Raw genomic sequence first — 18507 nt, 5'->3', positions numbered from 1 at the left:
CAACTGAAGTGGCTGAGGACACAGAGCTTAGAGAGGAGATTAAGGGCATGAGTTCTGAGCCAGACAGGGCTAGACCTGAGTCCTGCGTGACATCAGGCAAATGGCTTCACCTCTCCGAGCCTCACTTTCCTCATGTACAAAATGAGACGAGCCAAGCACAATCTCCAAGGTCTGCGGGGAGGAAAAAAGGAGGTAACGCACTTGGTACGTTGTTGTTTGGTCACTAAGTGGTGTCCGACTCTTTGCGACCCCATGGACTGCAGCACATCAGACTCCTCTGGCCTCCACTATCTCCCCCAGTTTGCTCAGATTCAGGGCCCTTGAGCTGGTGGTGCTATCTGAGCATCGTATCCTCTGCCATGTTGACAGATGTTCTTATCATTACAGCTATCAGGACTGACAGCAGCTCAGTCTTAGTATCGGGAGGGGCTTCCTTCCACTGGACCAGTGGTTCTTAGCTGGAGGCGACTCGGCCCACCAGGGACGGCTGGGTTACCTGGAGACATTTCTAGGTGTCACAGTTGGGGGTTGCAACTGGACATGGAACAATAGACTGGTTCCAAATGGGGAAAGGAGTACGTCAAGGCTGTATATTGTCATCCTGCTTATTTAACTTCTATGCAGAGTACATCATGAGAAACGCTGGGCTGGAAGAAACACAAGCTGGAATCAAGATTTCCGGGAGAAATATCAATAACCTCAGATATGCAGATGACACCACCCTTATGGCAGAAAGTGAAGAGGAGCTAAAAAGCCTCTTGATGAAAGTGAAAGAGGAGAGTGAAAAAGTTGGCTTAAAGCTCAACATTCAGAAAACGAAAATCATGGTGTCCGCTCCCATCACTTCATGGGAAGTAGATGGAGAAACAGTGGAAACAGTGGCTGACTTTATTTTGGGGGGCTCCAAAATCACTGCAGATGGTGATTGCAGCCATGAAATTAAAAGACACTTACTCCTTGGAAGGAAAGTGATGACCAACCTAGATAGCATATTAAAAAGCAGAGACATTATTTTGTCAACAAAGGTCCGTCTAGTCAAAGCTATGGTTTTTCCTGTGGTCATGTGTGGATGTGAGAGTTGGACTGTGAAGAAAGCTGAGCACTGAAGAATTGATGCTTTTGAACTGTGGTGTTGGAGAAGACTCTTGAGAGTCCCTTGGACTGCAAGGAGATCCAACCAGTCCATCCTAAAGGAGATCAGCCCTGGGTGTTCTTTGGAAAGAATGATGCTAAAGCTGAAACTCCAGTACTTTGGTCACCAGATGGGAAGAGCTGACTCATTGGAAAAGACCCTGATGCTGGGAGGGATTGGGGGCAGGAGAAGAAGGGGACGACAGAGGATGAGATGGCTGGATGGCATCACCGACTCGATGGACGTGAGTATGAGTAAACTCCAGGAGTTGGTGATGGACAGGGAGGCCTGGAGTGCTGCAATTCATGGGGTCGCAAAGAGTCAGACACGATTGAAGCGACTTAACACACACGCATGTATTATTATAATTAATTTTACCTGCCTATTTTAACCTTAAGGCTCTCTTTGTGGCTTGCACTCTATTTCCACTGGACAGCAGGGGTCTAGAGTGTTCTGCTTCTCTGCGGGCGGTGTGAGAGGGTCTTAGGCCAAATGCAGGTAGGAGGTGAGGGTCGCAGGGGCTGTGACTGGCTTCTTGAGAAAGGACAGAGGGGACTGTCACACCTCTGCGCTCTGCTAGAGGGGGGATGAGTCCCCCTTCCCTCCGCCTCTGTCAGGACAGAGGGTGGGCCTGAGCCTGACCCCTTCTTGACTCCCCACCCCCCAACAGAGGCATCATGCCAACCTCTCAGGCTGCACTGAGTGCCCCAGTGACAAACAGGCGGGTCTGGTGACAGCTGAGGCTTAGAGGCCTGAGCGTCCTGGCTCCCGGCCCACTTGCTGGCAGTGCCCAGTTAGGACGGGGGTGGGGAAGGGAGGGGAGCGCCCCCAGGGCCACTGGGGCCTGGGCCACACTGCACTTCTGAGTTGTGACCCTGAGGTTCACACACGGAAACTGAAGGCAGGGGCCGCGGGTGGACAGGGCTCCCGGTCTGCATGGTGACCGGATCTTTGCCCTCAGGGTCGGCCAGTGCCTGCTGAGGAGGAAGGGGGCAGGGTACTGGCCTGGCAGGGCTGGCGGGGCCACTGGAGGTGACAGAGGGAATGGGCTGGGAGAGTGTAGGGGAAGACACAGGGATGGAGTGTCGGAGGGGCTGGGAGAGGCAGGGTGCCTGATGACAGAGTGATTTGGGAGCAGTCAGCCACTCAAGGCACAGAGCAGATGGGGGGACTTGTCCATGGGCATCAGCACGGGGGCCCCACCCTGAGTCCTCCATGTTCCCTCCTCTCAGCACTGACCCCTCCCGTGCCAGCAATACTGGGACTTCAAGGACCTGGAGCAGGGGGCTGCAGGGTCCCACCTGGGACTCTCCACCGCTTCCTCTGCACCAGTCTGGGACTTGGCCGCTTCCTGGGCGGGAGCGGTAGGGTGCAAACTTCCATTCCCCCATCCCACGGCCTGCGGTCTCAGAAATCCTGCACTCCACCAGAGTTTGAGGACGGGAGGACGGGGCCAATGGGAACAGGGTTCTGAACAAGGAGAGCTCTTCTGACAAAGACCCCCACGTCCACACCCTCCCTCTGGTGGAACAAGGCTCCTCCCTGACCCCAGGGTGAAGTCAAGGGAAGGCATTTGGCAACAGGGTGCTCCTGGCCAGTGCTTGGGGACAGACAATCACCCAGAGCCCCCACAGGGCGAAACTGGAGCCTAGGCCACCCCTTGGCCAGATTCCCGCTGGCTATGCCCCAGGCGGATCCAGGGGGAAGTTCAGCTGGTCTGGGAGTCCAGGGAGGGTCTGGGCTGCGGTGGGAGGTGAGCCAGAGAGTCTGGGGGCTTCAGGGAGCTGCTGAGGGCAGAGCAGGGAGGGGAAAGAGAAGAGGCTGGGGAAGCTGAGGGGTGCCCAGGTCTTCCCGGGGGAGGTGCTGGAGAGGGGTGCCCAGGTCTTCCCGGGGGAGGTGCTGGAGAGGGTCGGGGGCGGGAAGGCTGGGGAGAAGCGGCGGGGGTGCCCATGCTGTGTCTGCATATCTGGGGGGTCTCTGGATGTGGAGGAGTCTGACACAAGGTTTGGGTGCTGGTTCTCAGGATTTCTGGGGGCGGGGGCCTCGGACAAGGGGCGACTCGGGCTGGAGGCAGCCTATTCGTTTCCCCGAGTCCGGCGAGGATCTCGGGTTTTCTGGGCCCAGATTTCGGGCCCAGCCCGCAGGCGGAGGGGAACGGCAGCCCGGCTCACCTGTAGACGTCGGTCCAGAGGTGCGTGCCCAGCACGTACACCGCCTCGACGCGGCTGCCGTACTGCAGCCGCACCGTCCGCTCGCGCAGCATCCTCGCGCAGCGCCCGGCCCCGTGCGCGTCCTCGCCCGGCCGCTCCGCGTGGCACCTGCGGCAGGTGAGCCCCTCGCAGCCGTCCGCCCGCGGCCCGCGCCCCGCCTTTATCGGGCCGCCGGTGGGCGGGGCAGCCCGCGGCCTCCTCGCGCAGTGGGCCCCGGGCCCGCCCGTCAAGCGTGGCCACGCCCCCCGCTTGGTCTGGGTGACGTCAGCAGTTGAGTTGGCCATTCTTTCATTCAACAGATTTTCCGCCGGCCCCCAGCTGCCTGGCGCCAGGACGCAGGGCCAGCCGCCCCTCTGGGCGCCCCTAGCCCCCTAGCCCCGCGGGCAGATAATGCCAACCACAGGGGCGGGGACAGAGCGAGTGGATGCGCTGACCCAGTCCGGGCTGGGGGGTGAGCCTTCTTAAAGGAGGGGTTTGCATTTCTCGAATAACGAGCGACGTTGAGCATCTGTTCTTGTTTCTTAGCCATCTGTGTGTCTTCTTTGGAGAAACGTCTGTTCAGGTCTTCTGCCCGAACCAGGGCAAGTTTGCTGTGCGGAGCAGGGCACCAAAGCCCGTGCTCCGTGACGACCTGGAGGAGCAGGGCGGGGAGGGACGCGGGAGGGGGGCTCAGGGTGGAGGGGACACACGCGCACCTATGGCCGATTCATACTCATGTATGGCAAAATCCATCACAGTATTTAAAGTGGTTATCCTCCAATTAAAATAAATAACTTAAAAAAAGAGAGGGGTTTGCAGACTGAGGGGAAGGGCAGAGAGGGAGCTTCCTGACCAAATGGGGAAGCCAGATACAGCCTAACTGCCCCCCTAAAGCCCCCAACAATCAGGTCAATATTACACAGGGGAAGTGGGGAGGGGGGTGGCAGTGGGGCTGAAATGTCAAGCCAAGGTGTTGACTGATGGGTGGGCAATGAGCCCTGGCACGGGCAGAGTGAGGAGTGGCTGGGGGCGGAATTGAAGGAAGCCCTTCTGGCTGTCCTGGATGGATGCCAGGAGGTGTCCTGGGCAGGGTCGATGAAGACCCCCACTGGGCTGCTGAGAGCTCTGAAGAGAAGGGGATTATCTGACCAGTGTTTGTGGACTGAAATATTGATGTTCCCATGCAAAGGACAGTGAGGGATCACTGGGGCCCTGGGCAAAAGAGGGTGCCCCTGCAGAGCTCAGCCTGTGACTTGTGGGCCTGTTGGAGGTGCAGGATGGCATTGGGTGGGATCCCCATCCCAGACCCTTCCAGCTCTGAAGCCAAGCCAGATAATTCACAAAGGGCTGATTGGCCCTTGGTAGAAGGGGCCAGAAGTGAGGCGTTTCTGAGAGGGCAGAGGTTGCAGGCTGGAGGGGATGCTTACACGGGAAGCGGGTAAGTCTGCTGGGGGATGGGAGCCGTGGGACGGGGTGAGTATGACTAAGAGGGTTCAGGCTCACAACTGCTCAGAGCGGAGACACACCCAGATGCCTGACCCCAGCGGCCTCGTTGAGGGAGCCCACATTAGGAGACAGCCAAGAGCCCAGCTGCTCCTGGGTAGCTGAGATGGAGGAGGCACGCAGCTGGGGAAGGGGAAGGCCTGAGCCGGGCTGGGTGGGGGGTGCCTCTGCCCCCAAGGTGCAACACCTAAGAAGACCTGGTAACTTCTGATAGGCTCCCGCAGTTGCTGAGTGTACCGTCCAGTCAGAAGGCAGGGTGGCCTCCTGCCAAAATGGCGGAGTATTCGTGCAGCTCAGAACTAACCCCGAGGCCCCCAGGGGGGACTCTTGTCTGGGCATTCCTTTACCAAAATTAGTTTTGACCCCCTACTATGTGGCAGATATGGGGCATATGCCAGGGGACCCACCTTCCTGGGGACCATGGAATCCAGCACCCTCACGTCACCCGCTGGGGCCCAGAATGGGGGGGAAGTACCGCACCCCCACCGAGGCTGGACGGGTCATCACAGGTGCAGGGGAGAGAGAAAACCAGGCAAAGGGGGCGGCTGCCAGGAGACGGGGGACAGCGGGCCCTGAGCGCGCTCCTGCGTGCTGGGCGCTGCTCCGGCGGCACTTTTCATGTGTTAGGATGAGATCATTATACCCTCCCAATCACCCCGCCCTTTACAGATGAAGAAACCGAGCCACAGAAACGGTCAAGTGTTTGCCCTTGGTCGGTCTCATGGCGGCTAAGAGCACAGGAGAGGAGCTTGCGCGGGTGTGTGGGGGTGAGGTGGGGGTCGGGGCAAAGCGGGTGAGAGCAGGGAGGGATGCTGTCCGCTGCCTGGGGGGTGGGGAAGCCCAAGTTCTAACCCCAGTCTTGCCGTGGGACCTGGGATCTCATTTTCCTCATTTACCTGATCTGTGAACAAAGTGATCTCTCAGCCTAGATAAGGACGGCTTGATATGAGGCAATGTACAGAAAACATCAGCACAGTCTCTGGTACAAGGCGAGTGCTCAAGAAATCAAATTCCCTCTTAAAAAAAAAAAAAAAATCCCACCCAGGCCTGGCAGACCCACGTTCAGGGCTCCCATCCCTGGCTGGGGGCCTGTGACGCTGGGTCAGAGCGCGTGGTTGGTGGAACAGGAGCCTCCGGGTGCCCAAGGGTTTAAAATAGCTGAAGTGGCCACAGCTGTTGGTGGATTCAGGGCCGGAGGTCTCACCCCCCACCCTGCTCCCCTGGGGCCAGGAAGAGCCACGGGGCACCTCGTTGTGCCTTTTGGGGCAGGCCAGCGAAGGGCAGGCTTAGCTGGGGCCAGTTCTGGCTCCGACCTGCACCCCACACCCCCGACTCACTCTGGCTCCTGCTGCGCAAGTGGCCGGAGAGGCTGGGCTGGGAGAAGCCTGTCTGAGCCGCTCCCTGCTGGGACCCTATGCGGGGGTGGTCTGTGCCAGGCCTTGAGAGGAGCTGGGAGATGACCCAGATGTCTCACAGGCCTGCCTTGTCCTCAAGTTCACTTAGGGCATCACGCAGGCAAGAACTTAGAAAGAAACACATAATACGTATTTCTTATTATATGCCTCAGTCAAATATTTCTTTGACTATGCCTTGCCACTTTGAGGATCTTAGTTTCCCAACCAGGGATTGAACTGGTGCCCCCTGCCCTGGAAGCTCGCAGTTCTAACCGCTGGACTGCCAGGGAATTCTCCTACCTGATCATTTTGCAAAAAAGTTTTGTAAAAGGTCCCCCATGACCCCAGGACAGGGATGACTGCTGTGAACATTTTGGGGGGTGATCTCACAGGGCCCACACAGAGGCAGTGTGATGCTGCTGTATGCAATCACCCTTACTGAGACCTCAGGCTGTGCCAGGAACTTCTCTAAGGGCTTGACACCTCTTAGCTCATTTAATCCTCGCAACAACCTTATGAGCTGGGAGCTAATAATATCCTTAATTTGCACAGAGGCACCAATCAGCCTGGAGGTGAAAGCATGCGTGGCTTTTGGACTTGGCAAACCTGGGGTCAAGTCCAGCTCAGCGCCTCAGTAGCTGGGGGAACTCTCTGGGCCTCGGTTTCTTCCTCTGTACAGGACCCAGCCCACAGGGTTGTAAGGAATAATCAGCTGATACCGAGCAAAATGCTTAGCACATCAGGACCACAGAGTCAAGTTTCAGTAGATAACAATTATTTTCTACGCCTGTACATAGTTAAGTTTTTATAAAAACTGGCTTCGAGCTGTACATGTTATTTGATTGCACACTTTGAAAGCCTCTGCAGCGCGTCACAGCATGCATTCATTCTGTTGCAGCGAACACAGAAGTGTGACTTTTCTTAAACAAAAATGAAACTTTTCTGACTTTGTTTAGTCGCTAGGTTGCTGACTCTTTCTCAACGCCATGGACTGTAGTCTGCCCAGCTCCCCCAGTTGATGGGATTTCCCAGGCAAGAATATTGGAGTGGGTTGCCATTTCCTTCATCACGGAATTTTCCAGACCCAGGGATCTAACGCATTGCATCAAGCCCGCGTGTCTTCCATTGGGAAATGATGAACAGGCTAGGCAAACAACAGCAACAGGCCCGGGAGAGGTAAGCAACCTTGGTTATTCTTTGGGCTTCTCTGGTGGCTCAGCAGTAAAGAAGCCCCAGGTTCGATGCCTGCTTGGGAAGATCCCCTGAAGGAAATGGTAACTCACTCCAGTATTTCTGCCTGGGGAATCTCATGAACAGAGAAGCCGGGCGGGCTACAGTCCATGGGGTCACAGAGAGCTGGACACGACTTAGTGACTAAACAACAGTGACAATAACAACAGCAGCGACTGAGACAACGACAACAACAACTGACGAGTAGCTGGACTCGCCCTTCACCAGGACAACGACTCCGACTCCCCTGAATTACACTCTGCACCTGGCGTCCTTCACCCCCTGCAGTCCCTCACAGCGTTCTTCATTTCGGAAAGAAGGTCATGGGCTGATAACTTCAGAATAGACCAACCCCATTTAACCAAGTTACCCAATGCCAGCTCTGGCTGGTTTGAAGTTCTGTAAAAGGGAAAAAAAAAGGCAAGGCCTTCATGAGGATATGAAGTCTCCCCTATTCCCCAGGGAGGAGGGCGCATTTCTTGAGGCTCTAGCAAGCTGGTGTCCCCTTTGCCTGGCAAAGAATAAAACTATTCTTCCTTTTTTATTTTCCCTCCAATCTGTCTCTGTATTTCTTTTCAGCATCGGTGAACAGGGAACCAAGATTTTGGCATCAATCTCTGTTCACATTGTCTAGGACTTCGTAGTTTGCAAATCAAAGCAGGGTTCTAATAAGCTGAGGAGACTCAGAGGAGATAAGCATGGGTGCAGGGTGTCCCAGCCAGACTGCAGATGGAGCGGCCCAGGGTAGGGAGCAGCGGGCATGATTCAGTGGAGCCCTGCATGCCAGGCTGTCCTGGGCACCAGCTGGTCCGAGAGCGGGTACAGCAGTCACCGTACAGCTGTGGCCTCGCGGGAGGGGAGGGCAGGAGTGGGGGGGCCCTGTGATCATCTTCAGGCCCCCCGAAGCCACCCAAGCAGGTGGCTGTGTCTAAAATCCTTAAATATGGAAGCTCCGGAGGGGCCACGGAGCAGGGACCCAGGGGCCCCGAGGAGGGGACGCAGGCTGCCGTGCAGACCAAGGCTGTGGAGCTGGCGGCCCCGGAGGGGTGGGCTGACCGTGGGGAGGGGAAGACGGGCAAGGCTGTTGGTGACAGAGGGTAGCACACACGGAAGAGCCCGGGGAGCTCCATCTGGCCGGGCTGGGGGTGGGGCGAGGCTGGCCTGCCAGGGCCATGTCACACCATGTAGGGAACAAGGTATAGGGAAGGTTGGGAAGTGCTTGCAAACGAGACTCTGAACCAGGGCTGAACATTCTTGCAAACGAGATGTTCAGCTAAGAATCCTCTGTTTGTTCCCATGGGAAAAGAACATTTCTTGCACACAAGGATGTTTCTCTGATTCCTCCAAAGGAACAGACCCAGGGACAAAACGGATTCTAAGTTGATAAGGAAGTTCCCAAAACAAAGTCTTAGCTGCAGTAAATAAGTTAAGGTAAAGGTTATCTCGCCCTGCGCCTGCGCGCTGCATAGTCGCTGAATTACGGCGCTTGGCAGCTTCCCTGTAGACTGTGGTGCAGAAGACATAGAGTAAAGCAGCTGTAAGAAGCGAGGAGTTAAAGTAAAAAGATCCAGACCCCTCTGCAGCGTTGGTGTTCCATTCCACCGCCAGCATCTGGCGCCCAACGTGGGGCACGACGGCACCGAAAGGGTAAGCATCCCGGGGCAAAACGCTGAAAGGGGGACTTTCGGGAAATAGAAAAAAAGGAGAAAGAAAAGAACCGAAAGGGTGAGCACCCCGGGGAGAAACGCTGAAAGGGGGGCTTTCGAGAAAAAGAAAAATAAGAGAAAAAGAACAAAAAAAAAGAGGGAAAAAAATAAAACTATGGGGAATTCCCCGTCTTTAAAGTCACACTATATGGAGCTGGTTAAGGGGCTCCTGCGTTCTATAGGAATTAAAACGTCTGCTCGCCGCGTGAGTGAGTTGTTCTGTCTTATAGAGCAGCATTGCTATTGGTTTCAAACTCAAACAGAAGTACAGCTGAATTTGAAGGAATGGAAAGTGGTGCAGAAGGCGTTAAGAAGGCAGCATCAAAAAGGAAATGTGATTCCTTTAAGGCTGTGGACTCTATGTAGCGCTATAACACAGGCTTTAAAATTAATGGCTGCTGATAGTGAGGCCATCTCATGTTCTCTTAAGAAGGAAGATCCCCTGTATGAGGATGTGCCTGTGAGAGAGGAGAAGGAAGATGAAGGTGAGAAGGGGGCTTCACCTCGGCCTCCGCCCAAACCCCCAGATGATAGTAAAGATTCATCCACTGAGCCAGATAGAGATGTGAGTTCTGGGGAAGATTCAGATTCTGTAGAGGCAATGACTGCTGCCTTTTGAAAGGTTTTATTAAATAGAAAGCGAACTTCCAAGGCTGTTAACCCTTTTGCACCACCTTACGCATCCCTATTTCTGGTAGCTGCCGACAAGGCTGAGGTAGGGAGAGATAGTGGTTTTGAAAGTACGGGACAAAGTATATTTTGGGAAATGCTTATTAATGACTCTTGTCCTTTAATGTCACTGATTATTGAAGGTAAACAGTTTAAAGGATTAGTGGATACAGGAGCAGATGTTTCGGTTATTTCTCTCCAGCAGTGGCCTAATGACTAAAAAAAAGAAAAAAGGCCTCTTGTTTTAACAGGCTTAGGATCTATAGCAGATGTGTGGAGAAGCGCTCAACCTTTGTCATGCCAATTGTCTCATGGAAAAAAAAGTATTTATTTCTTTTTACATTGTTAATATACCTATTAATATCTGGGGAAGGGATCTTTTATTTTCTTTAGGAACAACGCTCACCATCTCTTCGGAAAACTTGTAGCCACTGCTCAGATTCCTGGAGCTCTCCCATTGAAATGGCTAACTGATGTCCCTAAATGGGTTGAGCAGTGGCCGCTTCCAAAAGTGAAGCTCGAGGCTTTAGAACAATTAGTAGAAAAAGAGCTTCAGTCTGGCTATATTGAACCTTCCACACCTCCTTGGAATTCCCCTGTTTTTGTCATTAAGAAAAAATCTGGTAAATAAAAAAATGTTGACTGATTTAAGAAAAGTTAACAAATGTATAGAACCTATGGGAGCTTTGCAACTAGGTCTCCCTTCTCCTGCCTTGATTCCACAGGATTGGTCTTTGACGGTTTTAGATTTGAAGGATTGCTTTTTTTAATATTCCTTTGCAAATAAAAGATAGAAATAAATTTGCTTTTACTATTCCAGTGTATTATCATGGGCAGTGTCAGGTAACCTTACTATATGGATGGGAAATTTTACTTTGAATATTAATGAGCCTAGAGGGCCATTTCAAGTTCATTTGCATATTAATAGATCTTACTCTGCTATGGCATGTGTGAAATTTCCTTATTCTTTACTGTATGGGCAATGGATTTGGAATGAGATTTTGGGAGTTATATCATGTTCTGATTGTAACTTGACTCAATGTATAAACTGTTCCTGGTGGGAAAATGTTGAAGACAAGATGGTCCATTCCAGTAATTACTCTTTGGTCATTGTGAAAGCACGGACTGAACTCTGGTCGCCTGTTAATCTTACTCGGCCTTGGTCGGACTCTTTTGCTGCCACTCTTGTGAATGCTGTACAAACTCTTCTCCATCGATCCCGAAGAATGCTTGGCATCGTCATCGCATCAGTTCTTGCCGTGGCTTCAGTAACAGCAACAGCAACTGCAGCAGGTCTTGCTTTGCATCAGGGCATACAGACTGCTGATTTTGTCAGGGAGTGGCATAAAGATGCTCATTTATTGTGGCAACAACAGCATGATTTGGACGCTCAATTGGCTACTGATGTATTGAATTTACAACACACTGTTTCCTGGTTAGGAGGTCAAGTGACTGTGTTAGCTCCCAAGAGTGTGTTAAAATGTGATTGGAACTCATCCCACCTATGTGTAACCCCTGTTCCCTTTAATATGAGTGAGGGTTGAGAAAAGGTGAAAAGGTCTTTAGTGGGACACCAGAATTTAACTGCTGAAATTATGAAATTAGAACAAACTATACTGTCAACTTTGAGTAAGACGCTGCCTGATATTCTTGGTTCTGATATACTGAAGAGTCTTCAAGAAGGATTAGATAACCTTAACCCTTTAGGGCATGTATCTGCATTGTTAACAACAGCCTTTGTGAATACTTTGTTAATTGTTGCTTTATGTTTTTATTGCTTTTATAGTCTACCAGCGCTGGCGAAAAGGGAAACAATTGAAAGAAGAAGCTTTGCGTATTCAAGCGCTTATTCAGCACGTGCAAGAAGAGAAAGGGGGAGATGTAGGGAACAAGGTATAGGGAAGGTTGGGAAGTGCTTGCAAACGAGACTCTGAACCAGGGCTGAACATTCTTGCAAACGAGATGTTCAGCTAAGAATCCTCTGTTTGTTCCCGTGGGAAAAGAACATTTCTTGCACACAAGGATGATTCTCTGATTCCTCAAAAGGAACAGACCCAGGGACAAAACGGATTCTAAGTTGATAAAGAAGTTCCCCAAAACAAAGTCTTAGCTGCAGTAAATAAGTTAAGGTAAAGGTTATCTCGCCCTGCGCCTGCGCGCTGCATAGTCGCTGAATTACGGCGCTTGGCAGCTTCCCTGTAGACTGTGGTGCAGAAGACATAGAGTAAAGCAGCTGTAAGAAGCGAGGAGTTAAAGTAAAAAGATCCAGACCCCGCTGCGGCGTTGGTGTCCATTCCGCCGCCAGCAACACCAGGCCGTATCTTATGTCACGTAAAGGACTTTCGACTTTATCTCAAGGTCACAGGAAAGCTGGGGAAGGACCCTGAAACGTGGCAATGACCTGATGCGTGGTTTAGGAAAATCACTGTGGTTGCCGTGTGAGCCGAAGTTCTGATGGCAGGCCAGCCAGAGCAGTGAGGTGATGGGCCTGGGCCGTCACAGGAGAGCCGAGGAAGGACTCAGAAACATGGCAATGACGTGGTGGATGCTTTAGGAAGAGCACTGTGCCTGCCACGCAGGGCTGAACTCAACAGGAGTTCTGACAAGAGGCCAGGGTGGTGAGGCGATGGGGCCTGGGTCATTGTCCCCGAGGCAGCTTCTCTGGGCCAGGGACCTCCTCCACCCTCACCTCTGCCCTCAAGAGCAGCTCCCCACATCCCGGGTCTCTCTTTGGGCCCTCATAGCCCCTTCCCAAGCGGAGCCCACCCTCGCATCCCACCCCTCGGAAGGGGCCCCTGGCCAGCCAGTGAAGGGCAGGCTCTGGGACGGGGGAGTCATTCTCCTTCTGCCCCAGCCCTTGCTCTCGCTGGATCTTTCAGCTGGGGGAGAGCAGGGCTGGGGCTTCCCTGGTGCATCAGGTGGTCAAGAATCGGCCCACAATGCAGGAAATCCAGGCTCAATTCCTGAGTTAGAAAGCTCCCCTGGAGAAGGGAATGGCTACCCCTCCACTATTCTTGCCTGGAAAGTTCCACAGACAGAGGAGCCTGGCGGGCTACGTCTGTGGGGTCACAAAGAGTCAGACAGGACTGAGCAACTAACTCAGTTCCAGTTACAGGGCTGGGTGTTGCACTGTTACATTCATGCCAAAGGCTGGAGCAAGGCTGTTCTCAGCCGCTAATACCACCGGTATTCAGAATGAGGGACACGCGTCCTGCTCTATATGCGACCCTTCAAAGCCTTCCGGGGCTACTGTCACCTACAGACATTTATTTTAAGGAACTGCTTCATGCCATTGTTGGGCTGGCCATTCTGAAGTTTGTCGAGTAGGCAGGCTGGCTGGCAGTTTGGGGAGAGTTGATGCTGAAGTCTTGAGTCTGAAACCTGCAGGCTGGAAATTCAGGCGGGGTTTCCATGATGTATTCTTCTTTTTTAATTAATTAATTTATTTGGCTGTGTTGGGTCTAAGTTGCTGTGGCACGTGGGTGCTTTCATTCACAAGCACAGGCTTTTCTCTAGCTGTGGCCTGGGCTCAGCAGTGTGGAGTGAGGGCTTAGAAGCCCCGTGGCATGTGAGCCCTACCAGGGCTCAGACCCGTGTGCCCGGCACTGGGAGGCGGACTCTGGAACCTCCAGGAAATCCCCCTTTAAAGATATCTCTTGGGCTTCACTGGATCTTAGCTGCAGTATGAGGGATCTTCAGCTGTCGTGTGTGGGATCTAGTTCCCAGGCCAGGGGTCGTACCTGGCGCCCCTGCACTGGGAACATGGGGTCTTAGCCAGGGGCCCCCAGGGAAGCCCCTGTCTGATGTCTTCTCGAGGCAGAGTTTCCTCTTCTTCCGGAGAGCTCAGTCTTGGCTCATAAGGCCTTCAGCTGGTTGGATGGAGCCCATCCGCGGTATGAGGTGGTGGTGGGGAGGCAACCTGCTTTACACAGAATCTATGGACTTAAACGTAGCCACACCTGAAAAAGACCTTCACAGCAACACCTAGTCTGTGTCTGACTAGACAACGGGGGAGCCAGAGCCGAGCCACACTGGCATGTACAATTAACCATCATTAACCATGCCAGAGGGCTTCCCAGGTGGTACTAGTGGTAAAGGACCCGCCTGCCAATGCAGGAGACGTAAGAGACGTGGGTTCGACCCCTGGGTCGGGAAGATCCCCTGGAGAAGGAAAGGGCAACCCACGCCAGGATTCTTGCCTGGAGAATCCCATGGACAGAGGAGCCTGGTGGGCTACAGTCCCTGAGGTCGCAAAGAGTCGGACATGACTGAAGTGACTTAGCACGCATGCCTGCAACCATGCCAAAAAGTGGCTAAGGCTCTGATGCCGAGGTCACCATCCCAGTTATGGGTCATGTTCTTCTGGCCAGGCCTTCTTGCTACCACCCCAGAGGCAGCCTCCTTTTACATTTCAAAGGGTGAAATGACTTGCACGTGGTCCTGTCCCAAAGCGCTGAGATTCAAACCCAGCTCAGTGGGAAGAAGGAACCTGGCCTCTTACCCCTTCCAAGCCTCTAAAGCAAGGCTACAAATGTAGACCCTGAGGAAGACACGATGGGTCGAATCTCTGAGGAGCTGCCAAGGGCCAGAGGAGGCTGACTGGTCTGAGCTGTGCTGTCCAGCATGGTAGGTGGCTGCTGACATCCAGGGCCACTGAGCACTTGAACTTTGGCCAGTCCAAACTGAGATGCTCTGTGATTTCAAACAGTTTGTGAGGAAAAAGGTAATTGAAAACATATTGACTACATGTTGAAATGATAATATTTTGGGTGTATTGGATTACATAAAATATTATTCAAATTAATGTCACCCATCACTTCTGAAATGTGGCTACTAGAAAATTTAGAAGTACACGAGGCATGACCTTGTGAGTTGTGCTACACTTCTACTGGAAGTGCTGGTCCAGACGCTTCTAACCTGTTAGGCAGGAACTGTTGGCACCTTGTCTGTGATCATCGCTCCCGGGTTAGGCCCTGGTGCCTGGGCACAGTAGGTACATATTTGGTGAGGAGAGTGGGATTGCTCTGGAGTTCCCGAGGGCATCAGTGGAGTGTATGTTAAGAAGATGCAGACGAGAAAAGGTGGAGGTTGGAAGAGGTGGTGCCCACGGGGTGGCGCCAGATCCCCACTTTAGAAGCAGGAAGGAGGGAGGTGTTTTGTTTTTTCTTCCTCACCTAGCCTGCAAGAAGCTGATCCGGCAAGGATGCCTCCTGCCTCGGCCCAGCCTCACTCAGCTCCTTTCTCTAGCTTTCGGGACCCTATCTCCCACAGGGGGTTGGGGCCAGGGTTCAGGGATTCCGTGCGAATCCTCAGAGGGGGGCCCTCTCCCTGGACAGAGGGGCAGCTGAGGGTGGAGCCCACATCTGCCTGCGTCTCCTGCATTGCAGGCAAGTTCTTCACCCACTGAGCCGCCCGGGAGCCCGGAGGAGGGGGAGCGAGGCTGGAAGGGCGGCAGTGGCCTGCCCAAGCCTATTGAGAGCCGAGCAGATCCCCTGAGCTTCACCCTCTCCACAGCTCTTCTTGTCGTAATGCCTTGGGCCTGTGGGCCTTGGTTGGTGACTCACTCTGACAAGCACTTAACAAATAATCACTGAGATAAACAGTCACTGAGTCTGTGCCACGCATTGGGCTGGGCAGGAGAAGGGGCGTCCACACACACCCTCTTATGAGAACAGGCGTTTCTAACTGCCTGGACTCAGGTGCTATAATTATTCCTGCTCCACCTCATGAGAGGGTTAAATGCCCCATCTCTGGAGGCAGTCTTCTTGGATTTAAGCCTCAGCTCTGACACTTGCTGGGTTTCGAGATCTTGGAAAAGCCATTTTACTCGAGTCTTGATTTTTCTCGTCTGTGAAATGGGATAACCATGATCGCTGCTTCCCAGGTCGTCATGAGGTTTAAATGAAATAATACATAGATAGGGCTAAGAAGAAGTAGAAACTGTTGGATTCATCTTGCCTGTGATTAAAACAAATTTTTTTAAATGTATTTATTTGTTTGACTTGACTGTGTTGGGTCTTACTTAGTTGGCATGTGGGATCCAGTTCCCTGACCAGGGATGGAACCCCGGCCCCCTGCATTGGGAGCGCAGGAGTCTTAACCACCAGAGAAGGGAGTCACTTGCCTGTGGCTTTAATGGGCGGCACACAAGGCCCCTGCTGAGCAGGGCTGCTGCAGAGGCGTCAGCTAAGCACCAGAATGGGGATGCGCAGACAGCCTAGCGCCTAGCAAGGGGTCCCTGGGAAGCACATCCTGTGGCAGGAACTCAGCACAAGTTGTTTGTCTGAGAGGCAGTGCCAGGAAACACCAGTAGGAGAATGGGAAATGAATGCATGAGCGTTGAGGAGCTAGCGAGGGGGTAGCATACCTTGGACTACCTTGGCGCACTGCTGTAGCGTGTGGAGCAGTACTCTGGGTGGACAGGAGCTTGAGCAAACTGGGAAGTGGTGAAGGACGGGGAGGCCTGCGTGCTGCAGTCCACGGGGTCGCAGAGAGTCGGACACGACTGAGCGACTGAAAAACAGCTCAGTTATTCCAGCGAGGGGTGAGGGAGCTGGGGAGTTCATCCTCCACCCTCCAAGTGAATCACAGGTAGAGGGTTGTGTCTGGGTGGGGGCTGGGGTAGTTCCCAGCACTCCAGGTCTGTTGTCTGCTCATAAAGAAAACCTCCAGGCAGAGATACAAGTGCTGTTAGGAGTCTAACTGGTATGTACAGCCTCTGCTTCAACAGAGAAAAGAAAAGTTAATTCAAGCTAAGGAAAGAAGGGAAGGCTTCCTGGAAGAGGTGGCCTTTGCGCTCACCTGTGAAGGTTGGGTAGGAGTTTGACAAGCAGAGGTGGGGGAGGGGCATTTCTGTCAGGAGGCCGAGCACAGCCAAGAAAGGGGTAGGTGGAAGCTCTGGGTCAACTATGGGGGGATGTTTTGGGGACGAGGCCAGGAAGACCGTCCAGGGCTGAGCTATGGAGGCCTCGAGTGCCAGGCCAGAGAGAATTCTGGCTGGATTCTCTGGGCAGTGGGAGCCATGGAAAGTAGAACTCTCTGCTGCAGGTGGTGGTAGGTGAGAGGGACTCCCGAGAGCAGGTGGGAGGCTGTGCTCCAAGTGGCAAGGGACGAGCGTCTAGGTGGGACAGTGGAGCTGACCTCGGGGGCAGGTTGGAGGGCGAAAGACTTTCCGGGGTGAGTTCTAGAAGCCGTGGGGCTTGGGGATCTTTCTGGGTAGAAACGTCAGACACGCGTCTTTCTGAGCGGCTGTGAACAGCTGTGCCATATGCCCAGCTTCCAGCAGGGGCGCCAAGCACACAAAACCCTCAGCCTCCTAGTGCTTCCGAGGCAGTTACTGGAGGGGCTGCTGTCTTCAGGGGGAGCTGGCGGTGGCGCCGCCGGGAGAGCCCAGGAGTCGGCCGCCTGGCTTGGACGCTAGCGCTGCTTTGTCTGTGTCTTAACCTTTCCATGTTGCCACCTGAAAATGCAGACGATTGAAAATACCTTCTTCACATGTTTGTCATAAGGATGAGAGGAGATAAGTCACCTAAAGCCCCCGGCCCAGAGTCGCTGCGGCTGCCACTGGTGGGCGGGACTGGACAGGGCATTGCCCAGCAGGGCTGAGGCCCGGAGGACTGCCGTTGGTAGGAGGCGGCTGAGCATCCGGAGACCCGGGCCTTGCTGAGGGGCCCAGTCCCTCCGGACAGCCTGGGGACCTCCGACAGCCATTGGGCCTGATTTTAATTTTAATTTCCATAGCTATTGCTACATGAATGTCAGTGTGAGTTTTGGTGCCCTTGAGGGTAGCTTTTTTGAATAGAAAAATGTCTTCGGACTCCCCTTTCCTGTAAAAAAAATTATTAGTTCATGACGTTCAATTTACTATACTTATAAATCCAACACTCTCATGTTTGGCCTTTGAGTTAGGTTAAAAAGCTTCTTTTATGAATATAGCAACTTTGAAAATAATTTTAATGGGACATTAGATGAGTGTTTATAATTAATTATGAAAATAATTAATGGTTAATTAAATATGCTTAAACATCTTAAACTACATGTAAATTTAATATACTGTTTCTCTTTAAAACACTTCACTTGCTTTAATGACAAAACTCACTCAAGCACTTAAATAGATTTTAGAAATCTAATAATTATATTTATAAATAGGGCGAATTTAAATTCTTATAGCTATTCTAGTACTGTTGACAAATTTAGTAAGATTTTGACTTGAAAATCAGAAGTCTAAATCAATCAATGATTCATTTATGCATGTTAAATTAGAAACTTAAGCCTAATCTGTTATTCCCATAGAGCATATTCTTTTAAATGTTACAAATATTTAAGATTTCAAGCATGCACCTCTTTTTATTTTTTAATCTTGGACATTATCTGTCTTTGTTTTATTTGATTTCATTATGAGTCTTTAAAAATTTTTTGCCCCTAAGATTGGAAAGCAATGTAGCATTATAATTATATTCATGTATGGCCATGATTTTTGTTTTCTTAGGAATTTGAGCAATTTATCATGAGGTTAAATGAAGTTTCTAAGAGAGTTCAGATGCCCTTCCCGTGTCTAATATACTTTGGCACCCATTATTTTTTAAAAAAATATTTATTTATTTTTATTTACTTATTTGGCTGAGCTGGGTCTTAGATGCGGCACGAGGGATCTTTCAAGTTGGGGCATGTGGGATCTAGTCCCC

The 18507-nt window shown here is 52.3% G+C and overlaps 1 protein-coding gene across 1 annotated transcript in view; it reads right to left on the bottom strand.

Moving 5' to 3' along the window:
* Window positions 1–3395, bottom strand: part of PADI2 (peptidyl arginine deiminase 2) — a 50745-nt gene extending 47350 nt beyond the window's left edge. The window contains exon 1 of the mRNA XM_068967584.1: window positions 3304–3395. Coding sequence (XP_068823685.1) covers window positions 3304–3395 — 92 coding nt within the window. The remainder of the gene's footprint in view (window positions 1–3303) is intronic.
* Window positions 3396–18507: the final 15112 nt, after the last annotated feature.

Source organism: Capricornis sumatraensis, chromosome 3 (assembly GCF_032405125.1).
Source record: "Capricornis sumatraensis isolate serow.1 chromosome 3, serow.2, whole genome shotgun sequence".
In the NCBI taxonomy this organism is placed as follows: Eukaryota; Metazoa; Chordata; class Mammalia; order Artiodactyla; family Bovidae; genus Capricornis; species Capricornis sumatraensis.
The sequence above is the reverse complement of the archived record's forward strand: the minus strand, read 5'-3'. Positions and strand labels throughout refer to the sequence as shown.